The sequence below is a fragment of the Mustelus asterias genome, chromosome 16, assembly GCF_964213995.1.
Source record: "Mustelus asterias chromosome 16, sMusAst1.hap1.1, whole genome shotgun sequence".
In the NCBI taxonomy this organism is placed as follows: Eukaryota; Metazoa; Chordata; class Chondrichthyes; order Carcharhiniformes; family Triakidae; genus Mustelus; species Mustelus asterias.
This window is the reverse complement of record NC_135816.1, coordinates 44615828-44634331: the sequence shown is the minus strand read 5'-3', so window position 1 is coordinate 44634331 and position 18504 is coordinate 44615828. Positions and strand designations below refer to the sequence as shown.

At 43.4% G+C, this 18504-nt stretch overlaps 1 protein-coding gene across 1 annotated transcript in view; it reads right to left on the bottom strand.

The window, feature by feature from the left end:
• LOC144505344 (glutamate receptor ionotropic, delta-2-like) overlaps positions 1–18504 on the bottom strand; it is a 393564-nt gene that overhangs the window by 205223 nt on the left and 169837 nt on the right. The window contains exons 3-4 of the mRNA XM_078231464.1: positions 12144–12428; positions 1769–1974 (exon numbers count right to left, since the gene is read on the bottom strand). Coding sequence (XP_078087590.1) covers positions 1769–1974; positions 12144–12428 — 491 coding nt within the window. The remainder of the gene's footprint in view (positions 1–1768; positions 1975–12143; positions 12429–18504) is intronic.

Sequence of the window (18504 nt, the reverse complement as noted above, 5' to 3'; positions counted from 1 at the left end):
CAACACTAAAACCACTTATTTCCAACTCTGAAACAGTGCCTGAAACCCCCATGCATGTCTTTATTTACTCTAGATTTGACGAGTCTAATGTACTTCTAACTGATTATCCACATTCTACCCTCCCTAAACTTGAGGCATGTAAAACTCCACCGTCTGTATCTTAACTCAGAGCAAGTCTCTTTCCCATGCCATCCCAATGCTTGTTGACCTACATTGGCACCTGGTCAAACAACACCTTGATTTTCAAATATTCATCCTTGTTTTCAGATATCTCCATGGCCTCATCCCTCCCTATCTCTGTAACCTCCCCTTCTAAGACATCTATGCTCCTCTAATTCTTGTGCTTTCCTGATTGTAGTTGCTCTACCACTGTGCTTGTCACAATTGTTCCTGATTACCACAAGCATGCTGCATTCACAATGCCGCGCCCTCACTTGTCTAGGCCCTAAATCACTGGACTGTCCTCCCTGTATCTCTCTCACTTGTTGGGTCCAATTTTACCATCAAGTTGCGCCCATTTTCAGGAGCGAAAACTTGATAAAGTCGGGCGTGAGGCGAGTAGCATGGTTTCCCCCTTTACCAGGGCCCAAAAATGGCAGCGATCGGGACTGTGCCCAAAATGGGCACGACGGTCATTTAAAAGCATTTGCATGTATTTAAATTGACTTAATGGGCTGCACGCCCAACCTTATCAGCCCTTCCCCCTTTACCCATCCAGAATCGGCACGAAACAGACATGCTCCACAAAAGTCCGATTTGGACATTCAGGTTAGTGAGGAGGTAAGTGTTGAGCGTCTGACAGCTCTCAGCTTGAGATCAGTGGGGTTGGGGGGAGGTGGGTTCAACGGCTCTCTGCTTGAGATCGGTGAGGGGGGCGGGGGAGAGAGAGGTCCGCTGCCACTTTACCTGAGATCAGTGAGGGGGAATGAAGGGTTTGCTGCCACTCTGCCTGAGATCGGTGGGGTGGGGGGGGGGGGGGGGGTGGTCCGCTGCCAATCTGTCTGAGATCAGTGAGGGGTCCACTGCCATTCTGCCTGAGATCAGTGAGGGGGAAGGGGGATTGGGGCCCGTGACCGATCTGGGTGGCAGGAGGAGCTGGGGGATAAGGAGGTCAGTAATGTTGTGGGGGTGGGGCAATGTCTGTGGGGACCAGGGGAAGACATTATCCGGCCCAGGAGCGATGTGGCAGGGGAACCGCATTCTATCATTTTTTTTTCTGCGCATGCGCAGTTGGAGGCACCGATCGGAGCTACAGGGTTTCGGGTGCATTAAGCCCCGCCCACAGGCTTCTGCAGCGCGATTCGGAATTGTTGATATTTCTTCAGGCAGAGTGCGTATGGGGGCGCCTTAGAACGGGTCTAAAAGTCAGATCTGAAACACTCCCAGTTTCAAGTCCGCCCAGCACTTAGAATCAAAATGGTAAAATAGGGCCCTCTATCTTGCTTTGCACTTTTAAGACACACCTTAAAACCTATCACTTGTCCAAGCTTTTAGTCATCTGTCCAAATGCCTCCTCATGTGGCTTAGTATCATGTTTTGTTTTATAATGCTCCAGTGAAGCACTTTGGAATGTCCATTACGTTAAAGATACTATGTAGATATAAATTGGAGGAAAAAAACAGTACAACTTGGAACATGACTGGCACTGGTGTGAACTGGAGTTCCATTTTAAGGTGCAGAAAGTGTACATGTGCGTGTACTTGTGTGTGTTGCTGATTCTATTTCAACCTTTTGTGTGCATAATCATCAAAGATATGAAATTTGTTACCTCACTAATGAAGGTCTTTGCTGTACGTGGGTTAAGAAAAAGTAAGGCTCTTCGAAGCATGTCTCGGAAACGGCTCAGCTCGTCAAATCCAAGTGTGGAGAAAAGGCCTGTGAACATGCTGCTTATGCTGGCCTCAACCTTTTGTAGTGAAACTTCTATTCCCTGTTGACCAGCTTGGCTCAAAAATTCTTGGATCCCACGAATATCTGTTCAAATGTTCAAAACATTAAGTATGAGAATTCAGCGTTTTGATTACAGGTTACCCTAACATGAAAACTATATAGTTGTCTTGTTGGCTACATTATGGCCAAGTTGCACATAATAATTACAGATCTCCACCATTCAAATATCAAAATAAAAGAAATATTCATTTGCTTGTATATTTTTAAAATTTTGAATGACAGACTTCATGGTCACTTCTGGTAAAAATGAAATAGATTTAAATATTTTTAATGTGTTTTGTGCTGATCTTGTGCATGTCTAAATTGTCTCTTAGTGTCAGGGGGATTAGGAGGGTAAATATGTGGGGTTACGGGGATAAGGCTTGGGTGGGATTGTTGTTGGTGCAGGCTCAATGGGCCAAATGGCTTCCTTCTGCATTGTAGGGATTCTATGATATATATGCCAAATGACATATTATGGACATTTAAGTAAACAACAGAAATATGCTGTCCTACATTGATCCACTGGAGCAAGCTGAGAGGGGTGATTGAAAAGCAGCAGTGCTGGTAAGAGATTAATTGGATTAATTGAATTGTTTATTTATTTAATTAGTCAGCTAGTGTGTGTATTTTTTTGGCCTTTACTTTAACAGCAGTTTTTCAAGTTTAAAGTGAAAACTAGAAGTGGGCAGCAAAGGAGTCTGGGAAGGGTTTTTATTTTAACTTTAAAAGTCAGTTACCTGGGAGGTTCCCCCTCATTGATCCACTGGAGCAAGCTGAGAGGGGTGATTGAAAAGCAGCAGTGCTGGTAAGAGATTAATTGGATTAATTGAATTGTTTATTTATTTAATTAGTCAGCTAGTGTGTGTATTTTTTTGGCCTTTACTTTAACAGCAGTTTTTCAAGTTTAAAGTGAAAACTAGAAGTGGGCAGCAAAGGAGTCTGGGAAGGGTTTTTATTTTAACTTTAAAAGTCAGTTACCTGGGAGGTTCCCCCTCATTGATCCACTGGAGCAAGCTGAGAGGGGTGATTGAAAAGCAGCAGTGCTGGTAAGAGATTAATTGGATTAATTGAATTGTTTATTTATTTAATTAGTCAGCTAGTGTGTGTATTTTTTTGGCCTTTACTTTAACAGCAGTTTTTCAAGTTTAAAGTGAAAACTAGAAGTGGGCAGCAAAGGAGTCTGGGAAGGGTTTTTATTTTAACTTTAAAAGTCAGTTACCTGGGAGGTTCCCCCTCATTGATCCACTGGAGCAAGCTGAGAGGGGTGATTGAAAAGCAGCAGTGCTGGTAAGAGATTAATTGGATTAATTGAATTGTTTATTTATTTAATTAGTCAGCTAGTGTGTGTATTTTTTTGGCCTTTACTTTAACAGCAGTTTTTCAAGTTTAAAGTGAAAACTAGAAGTGGGCAGCAAAGGAGTCTGGGAAGGGTTTTTATTTTAACTTTAAAAGTCAGTTACCTGGGTGGTTCCCCCTCATTGATCCACTGGAGCAAGCTGAGAGGGGTGATTGAAAAGCAGCAGTGCTGGTAAGAGATTAATTGGATTAATTGAATTGTTTATTTATTTAATTAGTCAGCTAGTGTGTGTATTTTTTTGGCCTTTACTTTAACAGCAGTTTTTCAAGTTTAAAGTGAAAACTAGAAGTGGGCAGCAAAGGAGTCTGGGAAGGGTTTTTATTTTAACTTTAAAAGTCAGTTACCTGGGAGGTTCCCCCTCATTGATCCACTGGAGCAAGCTGAGAGGGGTGATTGAAAAGCAGCAGTGCTGGTAAGAGATTAATTGGATTAATTGAATTGTTTATTTATTTAATTAGTCAGCTAGTGTGTGTATTTTTTTGGCCTTTACTTTAACAGCAGTTTTTCAAGTTTAAAGTGAAAACTAGAAGTGGGCAGCAAAGGAGTCTGGGAAGGGTTTTTATTTTAACTTTAAAAGTCAGTTACCTGGGAGGTTCCCCCTCATTGATCCACTGGAGCAAGCTGAGAGGGGTGATTGAAAAGCAGCAGTGCTGGTAAGAGATTAATTGGATTAATTGAATTGTTTATTTATTTAATTAGTCAGCTAGTGTGTGTATTTTTTTGGCCTTTACTTTAACAGCAGTTTTTCAAGTTTAAAGTGAAAACTAGAAGTGGGCAGCAAAGGAGTCTGGGAAGGGTTTTTATTTTAACTTTAAAAGTCAGTTACCTGGGAGGTTCCCCCTCATTGATCCACTGGAGCAAGCTGAGAGGGGTGATTGAAAAGCAGCAGTGCTGGTAAGAGATTAATTGGATTAATTGAATTGTTTATTTATTTAATTAGTCAGCTAGTGTGTGTATTTTTTTGGCCTTTACTTTAACAGCAGTTTTTCAAGTTTAAAGTGAAAACTAGAAGTGGGCAGCAAAGGAGTCTGGGAAGGGTTTTTATTTTAACTTTAAAAGTCAGTTACCTGGGAGGTTCCCCCTCATTGATCCACTGGAGCAAGCTGAGAGGGGTGATTGAAAAGCAGCAGTGCTGGTAAGAGATTAATTGGATTAATTGAATTGTTTATTTATTTAATTAGTCAGCTAGTGTGTGTATTTTTTTGGCCTTTACTTTAACAGCAGTTTTTCAAGTTTAAAGTGAAAACTAGAAGTGGGCAGCAAAGGAGTCTGGGAAGGGTTTTTATTTTAACTTTAAAAGTCAGTTACCTGGGAGGTTCCCCCTCATTGATCCACTGGAGCAAGCTGAGAGGGGTGATTGAAAAGCAGCAGTGCTGGTAAGAGATTAATTGGATTAATTGAATTGTTTATTTATTTAATTAGTCAGCTAGTGTGTGTATTTTTTTGGCCTTTACTTTAACAGCAGTTTTTCAAGTTTAAAGTGAAAACTAGAAGTGGGCAGCAAAGGAGTCTGGGAAGGGTTTTTATTTTAACTTTAAAAGTCAGTTACCTGGGTGGTTCCCCCTCATTGATCCACTGGAGCAAGCTGAGAGGGGTGATTGAAAAGCAGCAGTGCTGGTAAGAGATTAATTGGATTAATTGAATTGTTTATTTATTTAATTAGTCAGCTAGTGTGTGTATTTTTTTGGCCTTTACTTTAACAGCAGTTTTTCAAGTTTAAAGTGAAAACTAGAAGTGGGCAGCAAAGGAGTCTGGGAAGGGTTTTTATTTTAACTTTAAAAGTCAGTTACCTGGGAGGTTCCCCCTCATTGATCCACTGGAGCAAGCTGAGAGGGGTGATTGAAAAGCAGCAGTGCTGGTAAGAGATTAATTGGATTAATTGAATTGTTTATTTATTTAATTAGTCAGCTAGTGTGTGTATTTTTTTGGCCTTTACTTTAACAGCAGTTTTTCAAGTTTAAAGTGAAAACTAGAAGTGAGCAGCAAAGGAGTCTGGGAAGGGTTTTTATTTTAACTTTAAAAGTCAGTTACCTGGGAGGTTCCCCCTCATTGATCCACTGGAGCAAGCTGAGAGGGGTGATTGAAAAGCAGCAGTGCTGGTAAGAGATTAATTGGATTAATTGAATTGTTTATTTATTTAATTAGTCAGCTAGTGTGTGTATTTTTTTGGCCTTTACTTTAACAGCAGTTTTTCAAGTTTAAAGTGAAAACTAGAAGTGGGCAGCAAAGGAGTCTGGGAAGGGTTTTTATTTTAACTTTAAAAGTCAGTTACCTGGGTGGTTCCCCCTCATTGATCCACTGGAGCAAGCTGAGAGGGGTGATTGAAAAGCAGCAGTGCTGGTAAGAGATTAATTGGATTAATTGAATTGTTTATTTATTTAATTAGTCAGCTAGTGTGTGTATTTTTTTGGCCTTTACTTTAACAGCAGTTTTTCAAGTTTAAAGTGAAAACTAGAAGTGGGCAGCAAAGGAGTCTGGGAAGGGTTTTTATTTTAACTTTAAAAGTCAGTTACCTGGGAGGTTCCCCCTCATTGATCCACTGGAGCAAGCTGAGAGGGGTGATTGAAAAGCAGCAGTGCTGGTAAGAGATTAATTGGATTAATTGAATTGTTTATTTATTTAATTAGTCAGCTAGTGTGTGTATTTTTTTGGCCTTTACTTTAACAGCAGTTTTTCAAGTTTAAAGTGAAAACTAGAAGTGGGCAGCAAAGGAGTCTGGGAAGGGTTTTTATTTTAACTTTAAAAGTCAGTTACCTGGGTGGTTCCCCCTCATTGATCCACTGGAGCAAGCTGAGAGGGGTGATTGAAAAGCAGCAGTGCTGGTAAGAGATTAATTGGATTAATTGAATTGTTTATTTATTTAATTAGTCAGCTAGTGTGTGTATTTTTTTGGCCTTTACTTTAACAGCAGTTTTTCAAGTTTAAAGTGAAAACTAGAAGTGGGCAGCAAAGGAGTCTGGGAAGGGTTTTTATTTTAACTTTAAAAGTCAGTTACCTGGGAGGTTCCCCCTCATTGATCCACTGGAGCAAGCTGAGAGGGGTGATTGAAAAGCAGCAGTGCTGGTAAGAGATTAATTGGATTAATTGAATTGTTTATTTATTTAATTAGTCAGCTAGTGTGTGTATTTTTTTGGCCTTTACTTTAACAGCAGTTTTTCAAGTTTAAAGTGAAAACTAGAAGTGGGCAGCAAAGGAGTCTGGGAAGGGTTTTTATTTTAACTTTAAAAGTCAGTTACCTGGGTGGTTCCCCCTCAGTAGTAGTTTTTTTTTTCTCTCGGGCCCCTAGCCCTATAAATTGGTGCAGAGGAGATACCCGATCCTCTACACTGGTAGAGGATCCCACCCTTCCATCCTCCTCTAACCTAATTATAAGTGTGGGGAAGTTTTTTGTTTTCTTTTTTTCTTGCTGGTAATGGCTTCAGGGATGGCAGTTCAGGCAGTATGCTGCATCTCCTGTGGGATGTATGTGGTGAGGAAATCCAGTAGTGTTTCAGGAGATTTTAGTTGCAAGAAGTGCATTAGATTGCAGCTTCTGGAGGAGCGTGTAAAGGAGCTGGAGGGGGAGGTAGAGGAACTCCGCATAATTCGGGAGGCGGAGGTGGAAGTTGATAGGAGTTATAGAGAAATAGTAACTCCTAGAAATGAGGCTTGGGTCAATGCCAGGAGGAGGGGTAAGAAGCAATCGGGAAGACAATCCCCTGGGGCGGTTCCCCTCCATAATAGGTTTTCGGTGCTGGAGGCTACAGTTGAGGAGGAATCAACTGAGCATAGAGAGCAGATCTCTGGGGGTGAGCCGAGTGAGAAAGCTCAGGTGGTTAGGGGCTGTAAAAGACTGGGCCTTGTGATTGGGGACTCCACAATTAAGGGGACAGATAGGAGGGTCGGAACTAAAGGTAGGGACTCAGGGTTGGTGTGTTGCCTACCAGGGGCTGGGGTCCGGGATGTGTCTGACAGGGTATTCAGGACTCTTAGGGGGGAGGGAGATAAACCACAAGTTATTGTACATGTGGGGACACACGACATAGGGAGGATAGGGGAAGGGGATATTAGGCAGGGATTTATGGAGTTGGGGTGGAAACTAAAGGCCAAGACTGACAGAGTGGTTATCTCTGGACTCTTGCCTGTACCACGGGATAGTTTAGAGAGGAATAGGGAGAGGGAAGGTTTGAATTCATGGCTGAGGGGATGGTGCAGGAGGGAGGGGTTCAGGTACTTAAGCAATTGGGGCTCGTACTGGGGAAGGTGTGACCTCTATGAGAAGGATGGTCTACACCTTAATCAGAAGGGGACCAATATCCTGGGGGGTAAATTTGCTAAGGCCATGCAGGGAGGTTTAAACTGATTCGGGGGGGGGGAGGGATCCTGAGTAGTGGGGCTGAAAGTGAGGGATGCATGGATGGGGACTGCAATGCACGGCATTGCAGAGGTGGGGTGGAGCAGGGTTTGAAATGTGTATACTTCAATGCCAGGAGTATTCGCAATAAAGTGGGTGAACTTGCAGCGTGGATCAGTACCTGGGACTTCGATGTTGTGGCTATTTCAGAGACATGGATAGAGCAGGGGCAGGAATGGATGCTGCAGGTCCCGGGGTTCAAATGTTTTAGTCGAAGTAGGGAAGGAGGTAGAAGAGGGGGAGGGGTAGCATTATTGGTCAGAGATTGTATCACAGTGTCAGAGAGGAGGTTTGATGAGGACTTATCTGTTGAGGTAGTATGGGCGGAGATTAGAAATAGGAGAGGAGAGGTCACCCTGTTGGGAGTCTTTTATAGACCTCCTAAAAGTTCTAGAGAGGTTGAGGAAAGGATTGCGGAGTCAATCCTGCTTAGGAGTGATAGTAATAGGGCAATTGTTATGGGGGATTTTAACTTGACTAATATTGACTGGAATTGTTATAGCTCTAGCTCGTTAGAGGGGTCAGTTTTTGTTCAAAGCGTGCAGGAAGGTTTTTTGACTCAGTATGTAGACAGGCCAACTAGAGGTGAGGCTATATTGGATCTGGTGCTGGGAAATGAGCCAGACCAGGTGCTAGACTTGGAAGTTGGTGTGCATTTTGGTGATAGTGACCACAATTCGGTTACGTTCACCTTAGTGATGGAAAGGGATAGGCATGAACCTCGGGCCAGTGGTTTTAGCTGGGGGAAGGGTAATTATGAGGCTATTAGGAGAGAATTAGGAAACATAGGTTGGACTAGGAGATTACAGGGACTGGGAACGTCCGACATGTGGAGTTTTTTCAAGGAGCAGCTACTGCGAGTCTGTGATAGGCATGTCCCTGTCAGGCAAGGAGGAATTGGTAGGGCTCGGGAACCGTGGTGCACCAAAAAAGTTTCTTTGTTGGTTAAAAAGAAAAAGGAGGCTTATGTTCGGATGAGACGTGAGCACTCGGGTAGTGCACTAGAAAGCTTTAGATTGGCTAAGAGGGAGTTGAAGAGCGAGCTTAGAAGGGCTAAAAGGGGACATGAGAAGACTTTGGCGGATAGGGTTAAAGAGAATCCTAAGGCGTTCTATAGGTATGTCAAGAACAGAAGGTTGGTTAGGGCAAGTTTAGGGCCAGTTATAGATGGCAGAGGGAAGTTATGTGTGGAACCGGAGGAGATTGGTGAAGCATTGAACCAATATTTCTCTTCGGTGTTCACGCAAGGGGACATGAATATAGCTGAGGAGGACACTGGGCTGCAAGGGAGTAGAATAGACAGTATTACAGTTGATAAGGAGGATGTGCAGGATATTCTGGAGGGTCTGAAAATAGATAAATCCCCTGGTCCGGATGGGATTTATCCAAGGATTCTCTGGGAGGCAAGAGAAGTGATTGCAGAGCCTCTGGCTCTGATCTTCAGGTCGTCGTTGGCCTCTGGTATAGTACCAGAAGATTGGAGGTTAGCGAATGTTGTCCCATTGTTTAAGAAGGGGAACAGAGACTTCCCCGGGAATTATAGACCGGTGAGTCTCACTTCTGTTGTCGGCAAGATGTTGGAAAAAATTATAAGGGATAGGATTTATAGTTATTTGGAGAGTAATGAATTGATAGGTGATAGTCAGCATGGTTTTGTGGCAGGTAGGTCGTGCCTTACTAACCTTATTGAGTTTTTTGAGAAAGTGACCAAGGAGGTGGATGGGGGCAGGGCAGTGGACGTGGTATATATGGATTTTAGTAAGGCGTTTGATAAGGTTCACCATGGTAGGCTTCTGCAGAAAATGCAGATGTATGGGATTGGGGGTGATCTAGGAAATTGGATCAGGAATTGGCTAGCGGATAGGAAACAGAGGGTGGTGGTTGATAGTAAATATTCATCATGGAGTGCGGTTACAAGTGGTGTACCTCAGGGATCTGTTTTGGGGCCACTGCTGTTTGTAATATTTATTAATGATCTGGATGAGGGTATAGTTGGGTGGATTAGCAAATTTGCTGATGACACCAAAGTCGGTGGTGTGGTAGACAGTGAGGAAGGGTGTCGTAGTTTGCAGGAAGACTTAGACAGGTTGCAAAGTTGGGCCGAGAGGTGGCGGATGGAGTTTAATGCGGAGAAGTGTGAGGTAATTCACTTTGGTAGGAATAACAGATGTGTTGAGTATAGGGCTAACGGGAGGACTTTGAATAGTGTGGAGGAGCAGAGGGATCTAGGTATATGTGTGCATAGATCCCTGAAAGTTGGGAATCAAGTAGATAAGGTTGTTAAGAAGGCATATGGTGTCTTGGCGTTTATTGGTAGGGGGATTGAATTTAGGAGTCGTAGCGTTATGTTGCAACTGTACACAACTCTGGTGCGGCCGCACTTGGAGTACTGTGTGCAGTTCTGGTCCCCACATTACAGGAAGGATGTGGAGGCTTTGGAGAAGGTGCAGAGGAGGTTTACCAGGATGTTGCCTGGTATGGAGGGGAGATCCTATGAGGAGAGGCTGAGGGATTTGGGATTGTTTTCGCTGGAAAGGCGGCGGCTAAGAGGGGATCTTATTGAAACATATAAGATGATTAGAGGTTTAGATAGGGTGGATAGTGATAGCCTTTTTCCTCTGATGGAGAAATCCAGCACGAGGGGGCATGGCTTTAAATTGAGGGGGGGTAGTTATAGAACCGATGTCAGGGGTAGGTTCTTTACCCAGAGGGTGGTGAGGGATTGGAATGCCCTGCCAGCATCAGTAGTAAATGCGCCTAGTTTGGGGGCGTTTAAGAGATCCGTAGATAGGTTCATGGACGAAAAGAAATTGGTTTAGGTTGGAGGGTCACAGTTTTTTTTTTTAACTGGTCGGTGCAACATCGTGGGCCGAAGGGCCTGTTCTGCGCTGTAATGTTCTATGTTCTATGTTCTATGTACACATCTTGGGACACTAAGGGACAATTTCGGCAAGGCCAATCCACCAATCCACCGAACCTGTACATGTTTGGACTGTGGAAGGAAGCCGAAGCACCCGGAGGAAAGACATGAGGTAGAACATGCAAACTCCACACAGACAGGCACCCAAGGTTGGAATTGAACCCGGGTCCCTGGCACTGTGAGGCAGCAGTGCTAACAACTATGTCAGTAGAATATTCTTAATGGAAAGTAAGCGTGAAGACCACTCCAATTTCCAAATGCTCTGGTTTCCTGTTGGCAACAACATGATACCAGAAATGAGAGCCAACACATTAAAGCTCAGCTATGATTATCACAACTTAGTGCTTTAACAAGCAGCAGTGTCCCCTCCAGTAAGAAACCAATTGGATAGCCAGATGTGTTGACTGGGAATTTGAAAGCTATGACTACAAAACAAAATTATGGTAAATTTAATGTGTTGCAGATACTGGCAGCAAAAACAACTCGCAAGTACATTCTCCACTCAAGAAACTGCACAATAGGGGATTTAATTTTCTCTGTGAGCTACCAAGTGTATGGGTTAGCATGTTTGTGCTAAATTGCAGCCTCTGCTATGTAATTGCAGTTGTTGATGCATTTCAAACAAATTAGCTAGCGAGTGCATTAAAATAGGGCAGACAGAAATTTAATGCCAACATAGTAACCAGATGCTAAAGGGAGCACCCAAAAGAAATAAAACTCCCAGAAATAAACTTGGGAAGAAGTAAGCAGCTGGCTGATTGTAAGCTCCAAATGACAACTTACTAAAAACTTGTTTTCAACTATCAGGAAAGGAAAATACACTTTCAGGATCGGTAAAGGATCATCAAAGCAAATCAGGTAAGTTTTCTTCATTTTTATGAAATATTGCCTGTCTCATATTATCGTACAATCATACTCTTTGCGCTGTGTTTAATTTGCCCATACTGAATGCATCAAATGATAACGACAGATGCTGAATGCAGTGGTACAATCAGATATAAGTGAAGCTGTGGAGAGTTTAAGCACGATAAAGCCTGTATTGGCATGTTATGCACCTTTAGTGCTGTATTACCAATTATTGCTACTCCCACCTCCATCCATCATACGCTCCCAACCAAATGTTACCCTTTATTGTTTAGACAAATGACAAAATTTCTGGGCCGCAGATGTTGGGAAGGAAGACTATGTCCCTTCAAATACATAGAACAATGCAAGTTCTTAACATAAAAAAAACAACGTGAAACTTTTCAATTTGGCAGGCTGTTCTTTTCATTTATTTTACTCTTTGTCTTAGACACAGTTATATTCTAAGCATACTGCTGCACAAATTATTTGAACTGTTGGGCTTAGATTCACTTTCAGTATAATGGCAAAAACACATGAATACTGTTATCATCACATGCAAAATACGACCATTTTGGTTTTGTTCATCAAATCCTTTATTGAAAAAAATATTTGTTTTGCATTGTATTGAAGACATTAGGTCCAGAACGGTTATTTGTACTTGACAATTAAAAAGGAAAAGCAGGCTTTGTTATTACCATATGCATCATCATAGAAGATCATGAACTTCTGCCAGGAAAACTCTGTGATTACTTTAAAAATGACTTCATTGAAGTAATCAGGAGGACGGACAGAAAGTGTGTAGTCACTGGTTCTTGTATTCCTTGTAATAGAACATTGAGAACGTGGAGTTCCAGCTGGTGTGCGCTGAATGTAGAGGTGAGGAATATGCATTCCGTCTGCAAAGGACTGCAGTGAAGCTGAAGGGGCACAGCTAGTGGAGCTAACAAGAGCCAAGATTCCTTGTGACACAAGGTCACAGGCTGAAAAAGAAAGACATTTTCCATTAATCAACAACAAACAGCAGCAATCATGGTAGTTAGTGCCGTTAACAAAGGCTAATATCTCAATGTACTTCACGGAGGCTAAAGAAAAAGGATGATGAGACATAGGAAGAGGAGCAATGGGGGTGAAGTGGTGGATTGTGAGGAGCGTCTTATGTAAGGGAAGGAAAGTGGAAGAACAGAGTGGCTTACAAAGTAAATTCCAGAGGACGGGATCAAAGCTGTTGAAAGCAAAATTGCCAATGGTGGAGTGAAAGGAAGGAGGACACAGAAAAGGATGGACTCTGAAGATCAGAGAGTATTTGTTGTGTGACCGAGAATTAAAAGCTTGATGTATGAGGAGTATTTGAAGACTCTGGGTCTGTACGCAATGGAGTTTAGAAGGATGGCGGGGGATCTCATCGAAACTTACAGAATACTAAAAATACTACTGGGTAGAGTAGATGTGGGGAAGGTGTTTTCATCAGTAGGAGAGGCTAGGATCCAAGGGCACAGCCTCAGAGTAAACAGATGACAATACAGAAACGAGATGACAAGGAATTTCTTCAGCCAGAGAGTGGTGAATCTATGGAATGTATTGTCACAGAAGACTGTGGAGGTCAGGTCATTGAGTGTACTTATGACAGCGATAGATAGGTTCTTGATTGGTAGTGGGATCAAAGGTTACGGGGAAAAGGTGGGAGAATGGGATTCAGAAACTTATTAGCTATGATTGAATGGCAGAGCAGACTTGATGGGTTGAATGGCCTAAGTCTGCTTCTACATCTTATGATCTTATGACCGGAGGAGGTAATGTAATTCAAGAGAAATCTTATGACCGGAGGAGGTAATGTAATTCAAGGAGGGTCTTAAATACAAGAATGAGTGCTTTACATTTAGAGCTAAGGAATATGAGTCAAAGTAGGTCAGCATGCAGGGAAGAAATGGATGAGCATGACTTGGTTTTGGATAGGATACAGCCAATAGAGTATAGGATATGCCATAATTTATGTTGTGTGGAGGGTGGAAAGCTAACCAGGAAAGCATTGAAATAATCCAGACTGGATTTAATAAAGATATGAATGATGATGTAATTGGCAGATGAGCAGAAGTAATAATACAAGTATGGTATATGTGGGAGGAAAAGTCGATCGGAGAGGAGATGAGGCCGAACACTCGAGTTGTGAATAGTCTTGTTCAGCCTGAAATAGTGGCCAGATTTGGCTGAGTCACTGATTGGGAATCCAGTGTTTGTGGTAGAGTTTAAGGACAATGGGGGGAATTTTCCCGTTCCCACCTGCCATTGGAATTGTAGCAGGTGGAGGGGGGGGGGGCGGACCATGCAAAGATCTGTTGACGTCAGCAGGATTTTCTGATTTTGGAGCGAGCGCGGCCTGAAAATCCTGCCTATTGTTTTGCTGGAGGATGTTATGGAAAATCCTAGACTATGGGCCTGATTTTACCATTGCGTTGCACCCGTTTTCGGGCACGAAACTTAGTAAAGTTGGGCATGGGGCAAGTAATGTGATCCGTGCCCGCCTCCACGCCGGTTCCCCCTTTACAAAGGCCCGAGAATGGCCGAGATGTGGACTGCACCTGAAATGGGTGCAATGGCCATTTGAATGTATTTGCATGCATTTAAATTGGCTTAATGAGCTGCACTCCCAATTTTGCCAGCATTTCCCCCTTTACCACCGCGTTCACCCACCCAGAATCGGCGTAAAACAGACATGCTCCATATAAGTCCGATTCGGGTGCTCCATCAGTGAGGGTTAGTGAGGAGGTATATGCCTAGCATCTGATGGCTCTCTGTTTGAGATCGGTGAGGGGGAGGTGGGGGGGTGGGGGGGTGGAGGGGTGGGGGATGGGAAGGGGGGTCTGCTGCCACTCTGCCTGAGATCAGTGAGGATGAAGGGGTGTCTGCTGCCACTCTGCTTGAGATCAGTGGAAGGGAAAGGAGGTCCACTGCCACTCTGCCTGAGATCAGTGGGGGTGAAAGGGGGTACGCTACCACTCCACCTGAGATCAGTGGAGGGGAAGGAGGGTCTGCTGCCACTCTGCCTGAGATCGGTGGGGGGAAGGGGAGGAGGGCCCCGTGATCGATCTGATTGGCAGAGGGGTTGGGGGATAAGGGGGTCAGTAATGTTGGGGGGGTGGGGAAATGTCTGTGGGAGCCAGGGGGAGGCATTATCCGACCCGGGAGGGATGTGGCAAGGGAGCAGCATTCTATCTTTTTTTCTGCACATGTGCAGTTGGAGGCACCGATCGGAGCTGCAGAGTTTCGGGTGCGTTAAGCCCCACCCACAGGTTTGTGCAGCACAATTGGGACTTGCTGATATTTTTGCAGGTGGAGTGCGTGTGGGGGCACCTCAGAACGGGTCTAAAAGTCAGATCTGAAACATTCCCAGATTCAAGTCCGCCCAACACTTAGAATCAAAATGGTAAAATAGGGCTCTATATTCCAGACTAGGAATTTGATCACAGTGGAGTTTCAGGAGAGTGTTATCTAAATGCAAATGGAACTTGATCCCATGTTGATGTCACCAAAGAGCAGCATACAGATGAGAAATAGAAGTAGGGCTGTGATTCCAGAGATAGAGTGGAGTGGTGGAAAGAGAAACCATAGCTAGAAGTGCTTTGTCTGTAATTGGTTAAGTAAGAACAGTACCAAGCAATATAGACTCACTGTGATAATAATGAAGAGACAGAGAGGATGACTTTGTGGTAAAATATGCCAAAAACCGCAGAGAAATCAAGAAGGATAATGAGATAGGGTAGACCACTGTCACAGGGGTGTGGTGGCGATGATATTGAAACTAAAGAGAACAATTTAAAATATTAGGTCAGCTGGATCATAAGGAATTTGATGGGAATGGAGTTGAAGGTGAAGGAGACGTTGGCTGGCAGAGAGATGGATGAGAATGTAAAGAGGCAACAGTTTAGGGCCACCATGGGACAGAACCCTTGACAAAGGATTTCCTTAGTTGGCAAGAAGAAGGGGGATTGCGGCTGAAAATATAGTCCTCACCTTGAGACCATGGATGTTTTTACTTTCTTTATACGTGTAGGAGGTAGGTGGAGAGACAGGGTGAGCAGTTTATAGCAAAGTTTAGTAGCAGAGAAAATAACTTAGGGTTATCATTCCCTTCAGGATAATCTTCCAGTCTTGGTCTGTTTTAGAAGGGGTACCCAGTATAGAAGAAGAGAAAAGCAGAATATTATTTAAATGGAGACTGAAAATGCTGCTGTACAGAGGGATCTGGGCATCCTTGTACATGAATCATAAAAAGTCAACATGCAGATACAGCAAGTAATTAGGAATGTAATTGGAACTTTGGTCTTTATTGCAAGGGGGATCGTCAACAAAAGTAGGGGCAACGTGCTACAACTGTACAGAACATTGAGACCAAGCATCAAACACCGTGTATAGCTTTTGTCTCCTTACTTAACGAGCAATAGGTCACAATTTCTGAAGTGAAAGTGTTGTTTAATGAGGAAAGACTAGGCAAGTTGGGTTTATACTCCTTGTAATTTATAAGAATAAGAGGTGATCTTATTGAAACATATAGGATCCTGAGGTGACGTGGCAGGGAGAATACCGAACGGACATTCCTCGAGGAAAAGCCATGATATGCAGATGCCGGCATTGACTTTCCCAAAACTCTGCACCAATCGCCACCACCACTACTGTCTCATCCTGGGGATGCACCCTTGTACCAGTTGATGTCCTCTGGGGTACACAATAATATGTCGCTGACCATGGTGAGCTGAGTCTGGATGCCAGGTTGTGGTAGATAGCATTGGTCAGAAGTCTCACAACACCAGGTTAAAATCCAACAGGTTTATTTGGAATCACGAACTTTCAGAGCACTGCTCCTTCCTGTTCACTTACCTGAAGGAGCAGCATTCCGAAAGTGATTCCAAATAAACCCGTTGGACTTTAACCTGGTGTTGTGAGAGTTCTCAGGAAAAGAATAGAACAAGGAGGCGCGATTTCAGAATAAGAGGTCTCCCATTTAAGGTGGAGATGAGAAGTCTCTGAGAGTGGTTAATCTTTGGAATTCTCTTCCCTCAGAAAGCAATGAAGGCTAGGTCATTGAATATATTCAAGGCCCAATTAGATAGATTTTGGATTTACAAAGAAGTGAAGGATTAGGGGAGACAGAAGGGAAAGTGGAGTTAAAAGTACAATCAGATCAGCTATGGCAAAGTAAGCTTGAGGGGCCAAATAGCCTTTGCCTGTTCCTATTTCTTATGGTTTTATGATCTTATCAGTTAAGAGCTTAACGTGGTCAAATCAAATGTAATAATATGGGGAGGTGATGGCCTAATGGTATTAGCACCAGAAACTCAGCTAATGTTCTGGGCATCTGGGTTTGAATCCCGCCATGGCAGATGGTGGAACTTGAATTAAATAAAACTATCTGGAATTAAGAACCACTGTTGATTGTCAGAAAACCCCATCTGGTTCACTAATGTCCTTTAGGGATGGAAATTTGTTATCCTTACCTGCTGTGGCCTACAAGTGACTCCAGAGCCACAGCAATGTGGTTGACTCTCAATTGCCCTCAGGCAATTAGGGATGGGCAATAAATACTGGCCAGCCAGCAATGCCCATGTCCCATGAATGAATAAAATAAATAATGGTTAAGCAGACTAGGAGCCAGGTATCTTCAAATCTACACATTTTGTATGTGTGAAAAAAATGGGAAGGGTATCTGAGGAATGACAAAGACAAAGTCATGAGGATGGGAGTGAGAGAATGATGAGAGTGAGAGAGAGCATCAGCAGCTGCAGATGTATTTTAATGAATGGTGGGTCAAAGTGTCGCAATACATAGCTCAGGAGTAGGTGGTAACCAGCCTGCAGAAGTCTTTGTAAGTTGATGGATTTGGAAATGACAGGCAGGTAGTGAGTTTGGAGGAATGGGTAAGGGGTGTTGAAGTGACCTAGGATGAGGGGTTGAATAGTGTGGTCGGCAATAAGGATTTTAAAGGAGAGGCATTCAAATTGGTACAGTGTGAGATGTTTGAATGAGGTGAAGCTGCTGGAGGAATAGGGGAATACACCAAGATGTGACTTTCCCAAAACTCTGCACCAATCACCACCACCACCACTGTCTCATCATGGGGATGCACCTTTGTACTAGTTGGATGTCCTCTGGGGCACAAAATAATATGTCGCTGACCATGGTGAGCTGAGTCTGGATGCCAGGTTGTGGTAGATAGCTCATTTACTTGATCAAGAAAGTGATGGAAGGTGTCATTCTCAGTGCATTTGCTTAGTAACAAACTGCTCATTAGTACTCTGTTTGCACTCAGTTCCTGACCTCATTAAAGCCTTGGTCCAAACATGGACGGAGAGTGATTAGCTGTAAGTATTCGCATTCCAACCATTATTCATGTAAATTGAGTCTGTGTCTTTATATGCCCTGTTTGTGAACAGAATTCCCACTCACCTGAAGAAGGGGCTTGAAGCTCCGAAAGCTTGTGTGGCTTTTGCTACCAAATAAACCTGTTGGACTTTAACCTGGTGTTGTTAAACTTCTTACCAAACATGGACCACAGAGCTGGACACCAGAGGCAAAGTGAGATTGACATTAAGGCAGCATTTGCCTGAGTGGGTATCAAGGAGCCCTAGCACAATTGAAATCAATGAGAATCGTTGGGGGGGTGGGCAGAAATTCTCTACGAGTTGGAGTCATACCTAACACGAAGAAAGATAATTGAGGTTGTTGGACGCCAGTCATCTCAGCTCCAGGACATCACTGCTGGAGTTTCTCAACATATGATCTTAGGCCCAACCATCTTCAGCTGCTTCATCAATCCATCATAAGGTCAGAAGTGGGAATGTTCACTGATGATTCAGTGCCATTTGTGACTCCTCAGTTACTGAGGCAGTCCATGCCCAGTTGCAGCAATATCTGGACAACATTCAGGCTTGGGATGATAAGTGGCAAATTACATTCATGCCACATCTGCCACACAATGATCACCAACAGGAGGTAATCTAATCATCTCCCCAGTTCTACCTCTCACTGTCGACATTCTGGTGGCTTTTTCCTGGGGACCAGGAA